The sequence below is a fragment of the Sesamum indicum genome, linkage group LG8, assembly GCF_026168435.1.
Source record: "Sesamum indicum cultivar Baizhima isolate 11 linkage group LG8, ASM2616843v1, whole genome shotgun sequence".
Taxonomy (NCBI): Eukaryota; Viridiplantae; Streptophyta; class Magnoliopsida; order Lamiales; family Pedaliaceae; genus Sesamum; species Sesamum indicum.
In genome coordinates this window covers 698,627-712,845 of record NC_142664.1, presented here as the reverse complement: position 1 = coordinate 712,845, position 14,219 = coordinate 698,627, and the positions used below count along the sequence as shown (strand labels likewise).

Below are 14,219 nucleotides of genomic sequence, written 5' to 3'. Positions count from 1 at the left end.
CCTGTTTTTTCTGAATAAGGATAAAACCTTCCCCAGAATAAGCAACAGAATCGAACTATCATCCCAAACCCTGCTTCTGGGCCGTTCGGGGAATTGGGGGAAACGCACATGCTACAAAATTGGACTATTGTCCAAACCCTGTTTCTCGGCCATTCTTTTGTTGCCTGAAATGCACATGGCATGGTAACGTACGACAGATGTGGCTTTTACTAACAATATGTGGTTTTCTGTGTACAGATATCTCCAGTGGCAGTGGGTGAATTAATCCCTCAAGGAGTAAGAAATTAGGGAAGTAAGAAAAGATAAAATTGATGGGATGATCATTAATAGTATATATATATATATATATATGTATATGTATGTGGTAATGAATCAGCCTATTCGCCATTTCCAACTGGTAGTCAATTTGTTTAAATGATTATGGGCTCCTTTGCTGTTGATCTGGGCCAGGATTATGCGGTCCAACTTTCCGAATGACCAGCGTCGCCATCTTCTTCACCCGGTACATCCTATGTTTTACACTGCAATAAAGAGCTAAACACAGTTTTGAATTTTAATGTTTAGATTCGGATCCAATTTGATTAAGTTAATATACATATATTTAGAATCATATGTATTTTACATTTATAATTATATGTCAATCATAAACGTAATGCTTTTTGAATCAAAACAATACAGCAAAATTTTATAAAACGTGATTTATACTTTAACATATATATATATATATATATAATAGTAGCATATATATTTTTAACTTTCTATTTTTTAAAAACTAAAAGGGTGGACGGTCTGAATTAAATATGCTACGAAAAAGAGTATGATAGAGTCTGTTCACTGAATGGGCTGGAAAAATGATTCCTCTCAGACGGCCATGCAGCTTTGCACAGGTCCTTATGTGTTGCGAAAATTTTCCACATGCTTCTAACTAACGCCTGTAAGATGCATACACCAGGTTAACATATTTATGCAGTTATCGACAAATCTTGGTTGCAAACTATAAACAGTACTTCTATGCGTCTCATTTGGTGAAAGACTGCTGCAAAATGTAAGCTCTGCCAGTTGAAGAGGAGCTGAGATGCTGTGACTTGAGGCAACTGCTGTTGCCATGAGGAGAATTACGATCCGTCAGCAGTCTGAAATTATTGCAAGACTTGTGGTGACTGAACCCGATGATGTGGAGATTTAGAAGGTTCGGCTACTCCATCATGATCCTGTAGGGCAGTTTTAGAAACCTGCAGTGGATGTCAGAAAGACATCAAGAAGAACATAAACCATAACGTGTGTGTCAGAGAGAGAGAGAGATACAATGTGTGTTTTTCTTCAGTTTGGTGGAAGCAATTCATGCTTGGTACAAATGAAAACCAAATGCATTAGCAAAACACAGGCTCAAATATCCTGATAACAGCTGGTTTAAAATTTCAGCAATAGTTTATGTTCTGATTACAAGACGGGATTCAGATCTTACCCGTAATGCTCATCTGACACATACAGCTAGGATCACTAAGGTCTATTACATGCTCTTCCTACGGGCCAACTCATGATACCCCCAATGCAAAGGCAAGATTATGGGTGATCAATCATCACCAGGTCAATGCCATTTGTCTCAATATATTTGCTCCGTTTTCTCTTAAATAAACAAAATACGCTGGAAAAACAAAAGGACAAAAAAACTGCAACATACCTTCTGGTTTTGGCTCATATTTTGTGTTGAATTTTGTTTCGAAGTGACTTGTTGGTAATGCTGTTCAATAAGTTCATCTTGTTGCTTCTGCCCTGGATATTGATGTATGTTTTGCTGTCCTTCCTGGGATTGCTGCTGCTGTAGATGCTGATAACCCTGATATTGCTGGTAATGCTGCAAAAGCAGCTGCTGCCCTTGAGATGCTTGTTGTTGATATGCTAATTGATGCACTTGAAAAGCTGGGTCCTGAGGTTGATGAAATTGTTTCTCATGTGCTTGTTGATAATTCAGATGAGACTCCTGACCTTGCTGTAACCCCTGATGCCCTAGCATCTGCTGGCTTTGCTGATAATGTTGCTGCTGCATTTGTGGCTGTGACTGCTGAAATGAAGGTATCTGTTGCTGCAGCTGACAAGGTGGTGGCTGAAGCTGCTGTTGCTGCACATATTGTTGCTGATGCACCAGCTGCACTTGCTGTTGATTATGCTGTTGTGGCTGCAGTTGATAAGATTGCTGATTCATATAAAGGTGTTGTAGTTGGAGGTAAGGATGATGCATATGCAGCTGCTGATACTGCTGCTGCAATAATTGCTGCTGATGGTAATGATACTGTAACATCTGATTCACAGTTAGGCCTTGCTGTGTTTGCCACGACGAAGTAATTTGATTTTGTTGAGGATAAGAAACTGGTTGGGAGGATTCTGGTAGTTGTCCTGCAGAGATAGTGACTGGAGGTGGCGTCGAGCTCACTGGCTGGTCTTGGCCAGTTGCTTTATCTGTCTGAACAACCCCTAATTGTGCCTGATTATGTTTATGCCTATCCCAGTCCTCCTGAGCATCGCCTAGATTTGTAAGTATCTTTCTGTCTGATGCATTAGCTCCACAGTTATCTTGGTAGAGAGACTGTTGTAACTGATGCTCTTGATCTTGTGCATGCTCTTGGAAACCTGAAGTTGCACTTCCAGGGCCCTGGACCTTGTGATCTATTTCAATTGAGTCCTCACTAGTATTAGAAGGATATTCTTGATCACTTTGTACTTTTGGTGGTGTATTTTGCTGACGATTCACTGATCCATTTTTTTCTGATTCATCATGAACTTCTGAATACTTAACCTTCTGACCGCTTTTTGGGCCGGCAGAAGAATTAGAATTAACATTTGAGGTACCTCGCGGTGTGCTCTCACTAGATGCAGGTACATCTCTCCTTGTATCATACTCATCACAAGACATGGGGAGCTCCTGAGATTCCTTTCCCTGAGAATTTAAGGAAATATCATCCAAAGAAACTGGATGATTCTGCTGTCTCAACTCATGATCCAACTCTGGCTGAACATAAATTAAACTAGAGTGAGAGGCTTCAACAGACTCAATTGTTTCAGCTGACTCGTGCAGGCTCCGAGCATTTTCTTTGGACTGTTTAGCTAATTCAGCCTTAACATCAATTTGTCCCAGTCCGTCTCCGCTAGGTTTGCATGAGAGGTCCTGATCTAGGTTGCGTCCATCCAAAGCATTCTCTATGGCCTGATTAGCTAATTGAGCAATTACAACTGTAGATCCCGGTTTGTCTTCTCTAGATTGGCATGATAATTTATGAGCTGGCTCATTGTAGTGGGATGCATTTTTACTGGAAAATTCTACAGCTTTGGTAGGAAGTGCCTGCAAAGTTTCCCCAGTGTCAATGTTATGGTCCTTCCAGTGAAGGTTTTCCTGAAACCTGGTTAGGGTGGATTTCATATTCAGGGGATATTCAAGTACCTGTTCTTGCCCTTGAAGTTGGATAGGATGGCCAAAACATGGTCTTCTGGATGGCTGATCATGAACAGGATGGGCATCGTCTCCCTTCTGGTCTGCGACCACATCTATCAAGGGATGGCCTGACCTACTGTGCTTACGTGTGGTCTTCATCCTCAGGAACTGGGGAAATAGTTTAATATGACGATTCCAGGCCTTTCTTATATCATGCACAGTTCCACGAAGATTGACAAACTGAAACCATTATCCAAATAATATCCATCAATATGGCATAAACAGTAAATTACTTGTCCCAGAAACAAAAATCATATTCAGCAACAATATAGTATGCTTTGGCTAAGCATTTACAAGCAATGATGGCATGATACCACATAGAGCAATTTTACTGCAATTTATTACAAATACACTGCATTTACAGCAATCAACAAAGTGAGAAAATGCATGACTAATTGCCAATATAAAATACCTACCCAGGCAATAGTTAAATGCAGTTTCAACTGTATCACTTGGATCTTTTACACTGAGTGTGTGAATGTTGTTTGGATGCACAACCAACTCTATAGATATTAGTCATCTATGATTTACCCAGATAAAGAAAGTTCTAGAAGTAACAAAATTATTCGCCTTCCATTATTATCTCTTTTCATCGCACAGAATTCTTTTGGTCAATTCATCCATGACCAGCTCACAAAATTATTTAACTGCCAATAATTTGCGCCAGTCCAATACACAAATATTGGAACATGAGCTGTCAAAATGCCAATGGGGCAGCTTTTATTTCAGACATTTAGACAGCATTTGAAATCTAATTAATCACAATATTTGGAGCAAGTCAGAGGATTTGAGAGCTAATCTAATCAGTGTTGGCCAAATCAACGGATAGCCGAGTAGAACTCGACGAGGAGAATAACCAGAAAATAAATCCATTCAAAAAATGTTTTCTTCCATAAGACAGGGAATGAGGATATGCACTTCAAAAAATGAAGCAAGAATTAGTATCTTGTTAGGGAAACTATTTTTTATTATGACCAGCTGATTTAAAAGCCATTCTGATGATACAGCATGATAAGAGAAACCCCAACCTCTAAGAACAAGCAGGATATGTTCTCTTGATCTTTGGCATTGAAACCCTCATATTCATCTAATCCAGATGAAATGGCATCAGCCACGACTGAATCAATGATATCCACTTGGCTTGCTCCTTCATGGGTCATTGCAAATTTTATCAATTCCTGCATAAGCAAGAACTATCAATTTCTTGACCTTGGATCCTTTCTCCTGAGAACAGGTAATAAGAGCCAATGAAAGGAACAAACTAGAACCAATAAAGAGGAGATAAAAGTGCAGCAATTTCTAAACTCAAAGTTGAGTAACTCTACACAACTATGGTTAATCTTCCCAAACTCGTGCATGAACCAAGATTAGATGTTTCTGTTAAATGATCAAAGAAGGGAAAAGGGATTTATGCGCTAGCCTTTCATACTCCTATCTTAAAAACATTTATGATACATTAATACAGTACCTCTATAAGGAATCTGCAGCGAGGCACATGCCGTACCCCTTCAACTAGTACATCTCTAGCATCAGCTGCACTACCTGTTATCTACCAGCCAGTTAGCTGTAGTTAGAAACATTATGTTATTAAATCAATAACAAGCAAAATAAGATGCACTAATATCTCATGAAAAAATCAATTAAAACTTGGTATGCAAGTCTTCTCCAACCAGACTGTATCAGAAGCAATGTCATGGAACTGTAAAAATAATGCTACTAATTTCACAGGCATAAATTGATCAAACCCTAAAATTTCTTTATCTTGCAAAAGCACCAGGACATGAAAGAATAGAAAAAGCAGATTCCCACAAACTAAAATCATAAAATTCAACTATGTTAAGCAGATTATCCAAGTAGACGGATAGAGGCTAACAAAAGCACATACAGTTTAAACAGCCAGCCTTTGAGTTTTTCCACTTACCACAGCATAAAAGCTACTATCTATAAGTTCCAAAGCACAACAGACAGAAATGCATAGTTCTGATACAGCACAGTTGGATTGACTCAGATTTCATACCAAGAAGGTAAGCCGGGCATATTGAGAATACAGACTGGGAAGAAGATGTAGATTTTGCCTCTCCCTCACGGTTTTGAGTGCTTTCTCATACGTAGCAGAAGCTGCTCTAAAATTTCCCTGAAATTTCAAAGAACCCCTTCTCAAGAAAGTTCCCCAGCCTGGATGAGGGAAAAATACAACACCGAAAACATACCAAACGTCTTTCCAGGTTAGCTAGTGTCACAACGTTGTCAACGGAGCTCAAATCAGCTTTTGTATCACACAGAAGCAATGCAGCACGGGCACCATTGACATCTCCTATGTGCTCCTTAAACCTTGCACTGAATATATGGATCTCTGGCACATTCTGCACCATATAAAAAGAGAGATGTCAATTTAAAAAAAGAAAAAATACAAAGACAGAGAAAGAACAATCCTCTTTTCCCTAATTTTCTAGATAATAATTTCAAAATAAGAAAACATCATTTAAAGTAGTAGTCATCAATGGAAAAGCAGACACTGCAATTTACAAGAGTTGCATTTTGACTTCAGAAAGAAAAATGTCCTCATTCATCCAGATCGAACAAGATAAAAGCATCACAGACGCATTTATATACCTCATGTCATAAGGTCAAATACAGCCAGAACCAATAATATAGGTTGCATAGAAGTAAATGCATGACTGTAAATTGTATTAGTTACAATCTACTGATACCAACAAAAGCTTCTAGTCCACCCTATTCCTCTCTCCTTACCTGGAAGACGGAGGAATAGTGCACAAAACAGTTTCATTATAACTTTATCCAGGAAACAACTCAATACAAATCAGCCAACTGCACCTTCAAAAATATTTGAGTTGCCCGGTCTAGGGCAGAGTTAGCCAGCTCACATCCACCTTTAGATTCCAGGAACTCCACATAACGCATCCAAAATTCAGGGTAATTGGCACAGGGAATCAAGCATCTCTCATATACGTTCATGGTCTGTACACAAAAGGACATATTTGAATAAAATATGCAAATACTGAGTGCAAACATAATGATCAAAGGAAGGTTACCCAGTCCAAGTTATCTTGCTTCTCGATGAAATCCAGGTAGAGATGCCAATTATCTAGTTGATCATTGTCAAGAGGAGTTACATAAAAATATCGCCTTCGAATTTTTGCCTCAAAGCATTTTATTTTTTCATCAGTCTGGCTTGCTTCATGATAAAATCCTTCACCAATAGATCTATATCTTTCCAGCGCTTTGGACTTGAGGGATCTATCTGAAGAATCTAGCAAATCCTTTACGACAAGAGAGATTTCGTCCCTAGATATCTCCAATGCAGCACAAGGAACAGAAACTTGCTCTACTTCGCTGCTGTTATTCTTTTCATATCCCATTTCTTCTTCCAAATTGGCAATAAACTGCTTGAAGCTGAAGAGTTAATAGATCAAAAACAGGTTAAAGTCGCAATGAAATTGGAAAAAGAAACTGGGGGAAAAGTGAGCGAATTACGTTATCCCAAACATGTAGGTCAAATAATCTATAACATACATTAGAAAGATAAACCAACACATGATGGTTTATGAAGAATCTCATTATTTCAGATCCAGATGAAAGACAGTTAAACACAAAGAGATATTATCCTCATCAACTTTCTTTGGGCTGTCAGATTGATCGTCCATACAAATTTACAGAAGTGCATAGGCCTAAATGAAGAAGAACTAATTGCACACCTGCTTGTTCTGCATAGTTGGTTTGGCGATGTTATAGCAAGTATGGGGGCACCAGCTTGATCAATATCAGGCAAATGATGATATTTTGATAATAGCTACTTCTAAATGAAACCAATGCTCATCATTATCATCCTGCTCAACATGTTAAGAAGGAAAGTTGAAGTGTCACTGTCTATTAAATCCTAATCCTTCTCTGCCAGTTGATGAAACAATGTCGGACAGCATAGAAATATATTGGTCCAAACGAGAAAAGAAGTTGAAAGAAGGGATTGGAAGCCCAATTTGTTAACTACCTCATGTAACTTAAAGGATGTTTAGCATATTAAGTCTGAACTAAGTAGTTCTTGTGTGGATGGTCAAAGGAACTTGACTAATCGACATAGGTGCAATCAGCGTAGTTAAAAAATTAAAGGCACGCGTAGGTTTAGTAGAATGAATGCTCAGGGAACTTTCTACACTGAGCATAAACCTTTAAATGTATCCGAAGCTTAATTTCTTGGCTGCATCATGTTCCCCAAGTTTTAGCGTACTTGGTCTTAAATAAGAAATTACAACGGGATGACAGATAACGACGTGACATTGAATCCAGGTGCAATCCGTGACATCAAATATAAAAAGTATAACAAGTGTACAATGACCTGCTAGTGGGTAGCTCTCCATAATGGAAGAGGATCATTTAGTAGTGGACACTTAAAATGTTTTCATGTAAGTTGGAGCATAACGTACTTATTATAATAAAAGTGCAGCTTCCTCGTAGGAAACCTCAGTGCTTGGATATAACTCTGTGCAAGAAAGCTCCAACCCTCTTGACTGAATTCATATTTCATGTACTTGTCCCATAGTATATGGCAAAAGTAATCTTTTCCAACAAATGAGACAGCTCTTCCAAATAATCTGTCAAAATCAGTAATTAATTAGTAAATAATGACTTCCTGTATACAATCCCAGCATTTCATCAAGCTGAAGCACAACGAGTTTGCAGAAAGGATTCAGATATACTAGAACTCAGATTTGCTTAATCTCAAATATGAAATCTTGGTTATAATGGTTAGCTTCAAGTAACATGAAATCCATCATACAGAAGTTCAGCAAAAAATAGTTTCAAGAAGTAAATCATAACATGTCACTAAAAAAATGTCTGAAGTTTGTTGGTTTAACTGATGTCGCCTGTTTGAAGCCTTGAATGGTGCACCAGGCATCGAAGTTCGTAAGAGAAAGTTATCACATCATTAAGTAAATAAACATTTTTATTAGACGTAAGATTTGTTTATCCACAATTTATTGTTCCAATAACTTATTCATTCACCGTTAAATCCGAGAATCATCCCAAGTTATGCCCACAATTTTTGAGCTTTTAAGTTACTAATACGAATTTGGCACATTTTCTCCAAAAAAAAAATGTACTGTGTGCCTATATTTTCTGGACAAAGGTTTTGGTTCTAATACTGCTGATACATGCTGCAAGTATTGGAATATTTAATATGATTTATTGTCCAATGCAATATCCAATTAGAAAGTATTCATAATTGAACAGGCTCTTAAAAATGACTAGGAGGTACACTGCAAGATAATTTAAAATAAAGATAGAACAAGGACTAACATGAATTTATTGAAGTTCTCTCAGATGTCAGTGCACAAAATCTACTTTGGGTTATTATAGAAACCTACTCACTTAGAAGCTTTTCTCATAAATAACTCCCATTTGCAATCCCAAATCGAAATCACATCAATTATTCATGAGGGTTGCTGACATAATAATATCAAACAGTGGAGGTCCAAGACAAATCATTGAAGTGATAGCTTTTTCTGTAAGTCGGATTTTTCTAAAAAGTAACTCTCTATAAAAAGCATAACTTCATTAATACTACCGACGAACATCCTCAGGGTCTCCAAAGCAGGTTGCACCGAATGTAAAATAATCAACCCAGAAACCAACCGAAAACTTTGCTGCTTCCACCCCACATTCATAAACATTAACAGCTTCTTGAGGACCGCATCGTTTTCCCTTGTGATATGCATATTTCTCCAAATGCCAATGACACAATGGGAATCTTGACAAAAAGGACTCATACGCTAAGGAAATAGCATCTATATCCTCCTGAAAAATTCAGAATCATATGTAAATTGAAGTACAAAGCTAAATCACCAAACAGTACAAGCAAATACGTGTACATCCTATAACTGCATCTTTCATGCCAACCCCTCCTTATTTTATAAATGCGGACCTTTAGTGATACATATGTTTATCAGATTTTTGGCACACTATTTGACAATTTCATGGAGCATATCCCACAATGTTAAATGTGCATGGTCCAATATACTTAGTCAAGAATAGAGTAATATGGATTAAAATGGACAGCGATCAGTGAGAAAAGAGTACATAAGCAGCTCACAAGAGTACTTTGAGATTAAGTATATCCATGCTTTATATATTCAGCACAAGTATCCTACTAATAACTTCAGGAGACCAGGAAAAGGCATATGTTGACAATTTTTCTTAAAAACACCATACTCTAACAAAGACCTTAGTCAGCAGATGGTCCAACAACATACTTAGAGTCCTGTCAATGCTCTCTTAGACTAAATAAAAATCTACTGATAGTGTTTGGAAAATTGATAAGAAAAAAGCACAAACAAGCATATTTAGTGAAAAGATCACAATACAAAACTTAACAATAGAATACAACAAATAAATAAATCTAGACATACTGGAGATGCAGTTTCAATCTCTAAAACCAATGATCTCCAAGAACTGTAGTCTGCGCCATCAACAATCATTTTGTTAAGCTTCTCAGAAAGAGCGACAACTGAGGAACACAAAGAGGTATAAATTAGAATCCTATCACTCAATTAAACAAAACTGGAATTTATGCATTTTCTGCCCAGAAGAAATGGTTCTTGGATTCTCCATTTTACCTTGGTGTAATTGAAATTGGAAATGAATTTATTAGCACCAACCGATTTACTAACAAAAGATGATAAACAATGTTAAACTTTTCTGATATGTTTCCATATTTATAGCATCTATAAACTGAACTCGTCTCAATTATCAACAAAATGAAAAAGAGAAGAAGAACTTATCTCCCGAAATATTAACAAAAGATGAACTTTGACAACTAAAATTATGATCCAGACAACTGTGCTAGATGGTTACTTGCATCTTGCCAGTGAAATGCAGGTTTAGTGGATGACTAAGCACAGATAAGAGTGTGAAAACATGGAACTATTTTTTCAGCCTAAGCATCCCTTTGTTTTGCAGCACAAAAATAAGCAATCAGGTCTACTTGAAACTTTATCCATGAAGCTCGTAACAGAGTCATTAACTTCATTTTCCTGAAGCAACCAATTGGGATACTAGGGTTTCTTTTTTGTTCACTTATTGAAGCGCTGCGACTAGGATGCAGACACATCGAACAATTTCAAAATTTAAACATACACACATGCAGCAGCCGTTCATCGTAAGGGCAGAAAACTTAAAGCTCGAAAGACCTCATTACGCAGTCTCAATCTCCAATTCTTCAGAAAAATAATGTCTTCCAGTCAGCTGATTCCATTTTCGTATTCCATCTCTTTATGCAATCAACAGTCAGTAGTTCTAGTGCATCTTATCATGAACGAAAAATATTTAGAAAATTAATCCACACCTACAAGTTTACCTTTCTCCTTCCCCTCCATTCTTATTACCGCAACCGCTGACAATCAAGAAATCAAGTTCAATCCTTCAAACTCGAGTAAATGTCGAGGGCATGCCTAAGTCTGGAAAAAGAACTGCAACTTAAATGTAGGGAAAAATGCAATTTACGGCCCTTCATATCAGAAATGAGCTATAAAACCCATGTGGAAAATAAAATGGTAAATACTTCTTTTTCTCTTTCCATCTATTATTTTAATTTTATTTTTAATGTATTAATAAAAAAGAGTCAAGATATATTTATTGGTTTATATTTTAATATTTTAAACATACACGTCAACTATATCGATAACACATTATAACACACCTCCACCATGATAAGATGACAACTACAAATATTATTGACCAAACTTGATTTAGTGAAATTGACTCTCCTGGTGAGTTAACTTTCCGATGATTTTCTGATAATTTGCAGATTATTAAAATTAAGGAATTGACCTATCATGTATTTGCACAAACCACTTTTATTTTCTGTATAATTACATAAGTCATCAATTATATATATATATATATGTGTGTGTGAGTATGTTATGTAATGATGTTGGCATTTTTATTTTTAGAAATGTATGTGTATTTTTTCAAAAAATACAAATAATTTGTGTAAATGATGTCAATATTTGTAATGGGTACATGTGTAACTTTTCAAAAAATATCGATAATTTGTGTAAACATACAATAAATTAGGGGTGTAAATATAATTATCCTAAAATTAGAAGGTTGAATCTCCTATGCCAACAATTGCATGATAATGTGCTGTACCATGGAATAGGCATGGTATAGATTTCTAATGATGGATGTAGTAAAGTGGTTTATTAATCTTCTGATCACTGCTTGCTTCCTGAATATTTTACACATCTCTTCACTGGGATTACACTACAAGAAGTAATCTTGTCCGGAACTGCTTATTAACTTCAGAAATCAAAAGCTTGTTGACCACCCTCCTACTCGATCTTAAAGCAAACAACGAGAAGATCAAAACGTTTTAAGGCCTTGACATCTTCTACCTCAAAATTTTGCATATCTTGGAAGCTGACGAGCAATTGCTATATCAATTGGGAAACAATAATCTAGTTTGATTTCCACTTGTTTAGATACAACTAGCCATGGCAAGAAACAGCATTAGGCAGTTCATAATGATGAGCAGAAGCAGGTTGCTTGATGTCATCTCTGCTGAACTGGGTTCAGTGGCATAATCGTTGTCTGTTGGTTCATGTCCAACGCCATTTCCTCCTAAAGGCGTGTAGGGGATGATGGGTGTAATCGTGCTGCAGAGAAAAAATTTCAAACTATTTCAGTTACTCTGTTGATGCAGTTAGTAATTAAGTTGAAGTAGGCAGTAATATTACCTTGGTGGCGTTGGGGTTGTGGGCGTTGGGGTTGTGGGCATTGGGGTTGTGGGTGTTGGAGTTGTGGGCATTGTTGTAGGTGTTGTCGTGGGAGTGCTGGTTGATGATGCATAACGACAGCTCCCATGACCTGAACAAAAGTGATAGAGATTTAAGAGCCACGTTAATTGTAAGACGAAGGTCTAAGGTTGTCTTTGTCCTGAGGGCTTAGGAGCAAGTGCAACCTAAATGAACTCCAACGGACTGGTGTTACTTTAACGAAACAAACTCAGAGACCGGTATCTTACTTGGGTCCGTGTTTGTAAGCTGAGCCGTTCCTCCAAAAACACAGCTTGTCGGAATGGGGTTCTTGTGGTAGTAGTTGTTGAAAGCATAAGAGGCGTGGTCTCGAACTGTATTTGGTTCAGAGCAAACTGCATTCGGCTGTATGGCCGAACAGTCTGCTCCTCCATAGCCACACGCATAGTCAAGAGCTACCTGGAGAGCGGTCTGTGAGGCAGTGGGACTGGCAATGCACCACGAGCCACCGGATGATGCAGGAGCAGTTGTGGTTAGACTGGTGGTTGTTGCTGGTGGATTTACTATAGGAGTTGTGCCTGGTGTTGTTGGATTGACAACAGGAACTACATCTTTCTGGGTAGTAATCGTTGAAGATGAAAAAACTTCATTGTCTTGATAGGCCAGTCTTTGGCTCTCAGTGATGGCTCCTGAGGATACTTTTCCTGCACTGCTTATGCCTGTAGTTGAAACAGAGAGGTGTTTAGTTATCCATGGAGTATTTCAATGGAATGCTTGGTAAAGTGGAAATTACCTGAGATATAGAAAACACAGAGGAGAGAAATGAGTGTTTGCTGAAGTATTCTAGCAGCCATAATGCGATTACTTCAGCAAATTCAACACTGAGGTTTCTACTTCAGCTGGGAGAAGCAGGAATTGTGGTGTCTGAATGAAGAAGCTACCACCATCTGCTTCGGTTCGTTATATATAAAGTGTGAAGAATCATGACTTTCTTGGATTGAAGAGAGAATTTAAGAGAGATCAGTGTGTTGGGGAATATAAGAAAACTTAAGGAAGGAGGCATTGGTTTGTAGGAAACTTCAAGCAAGAGGCCGTGCCCCAAATAGGGAAGAAAATTGTTTGAAGAGGAAAAGGCAAGAGGCATCTGCTTCAGGTGTAAATCTAGTTTTATTTATTCTTAATTATATAGGAATCTAGTTGATGGTGATGTTATGGCATCCTCTTTTTCGCTTTTCTAATCCTCTTTCCACTGTTTCCACAGATAGAACAAAAGAGATTTTATTCTTAGTACACATCTTATGGTCATTAACTAAAAGGTTTCAACTGTCCTAATATGCCTATTGGGAACTCTATCTTGAGGTGCAAACTAGATACTACTATTTGTGGTTAAACTTTCAGAAAACTGGTGACAGTAAAACAGTTGCGGCTTATTCAGAATCGCATTGAGAACTAACTACTATGTTTTGATTCATGTTTTTGCTCAATGTTTATTTTTGTATTTTTATACCTTATTTGTGTGTTTTTTTATTTTTCAACTTTCTATATATATATACTTATATATAATATAACAGAGACATTATTTGATAATAAATAGTGATTTTTGTCTCCCAAAAATACAACATTAAACATACAATATTTATAAACATACATATTTATATATAAAAAGAGATATGATTTGACAATGAACAGTGATTTTTGTTTCCCAAATCCAACATCAAACCTACACCACTTATTTTAAAATACGTTAAACTACTTCAAAATACAAATCCAAACATACTATCTATCTCCAACACACACTAACTTATCTCTATTTTTCTCTTTCTATCTCCAAAACACAACAAAACACTCAAAACACAAATCCAAACATTAAGAACATTTTCTTCACGATCACAGAAAAACTAGGAAATGCTTTTCTCATCAGCAATAAACACCAGGAAAGAATTTGAGAGAAGACTATAAAA

General features: G+C 37.1%; 2 protein-coding genes across 10 annotated transcripts; both read right to left on the bottom strand.

The window, feature by feature from the left end:
* Nucleotides 1-745: 745 nt before the first annotated feature.
* On the bottom strand, nt 746-11,022 carry LOC105167319 (uncharacterized). 9 transcript variants are annotated; one of them, XM_011086981.3, is made up of 13 exons: nt 10,860-11,022; nt 9,913-10,010; nt 9,072-9,301; nt 7,930-8,097; nt 6,541-6,901; nt 6,323-6,466; nt 5,698-5,850; nt 5,505-5,621; nt 4,956-5,036; nt 4,516-4,665; nt 3,437-3,667; nt 1,682-3,337; nt 746-1,232 (listed from the first exon to the last, which is right to left on the bottom strand). In XM_011086981.3, exons 1-13 carry the CDS (start codon nt 10,876-10,878, stop codon nt 1,140-1,142), a joined length of 3,501 nt encoding a protein of 1,166 aa, XP_011085283.1. In that variant the 5' UTR covers nt 10,879-11,022; the 3' UTR covers nt 746-1,139. The 9 variants fall into 9 exon arrangements, with proteins under 9 accessions (XP_011085283.1, XP_011085285.1, XP_088739354.1 ...); XM_011086983.3 differs by having other exon boundaries at nt 9,913-9,962; XM_088883228.1 differs by having other exon boundaries at nt 9,080-9,301; nt 10,860-11,016.
* A 551-nt stretch (nt 11,023-11,573) lies between these two features.
* Nucleotides 11,574-14,099, bottom strand: LOC105167550 (uncharacterized). The gene is made up of 4 exons (XM_011087322.3): nt 13,052-14,099; nt 12,528-12,977; nt 12,241-12,370; nt 11,574-12,159 (listed from the first exon to the last, which is right to left on the bottom strand). The coding sequence occupies exons 1-4, from the start codon at nt 13,110-13,112 to the stop codon at nt 11,982-11,984; spliced, it is 819 nt and encodes a 272-aa protein (XP_011085624.1). The 5' UTR covers nt 13,113-14,099; the 3' UTR covers nt 11,574-11,981.
* Between the last annotated feature and the right edge of the window lie 120 nt (nt 14,100-14,219).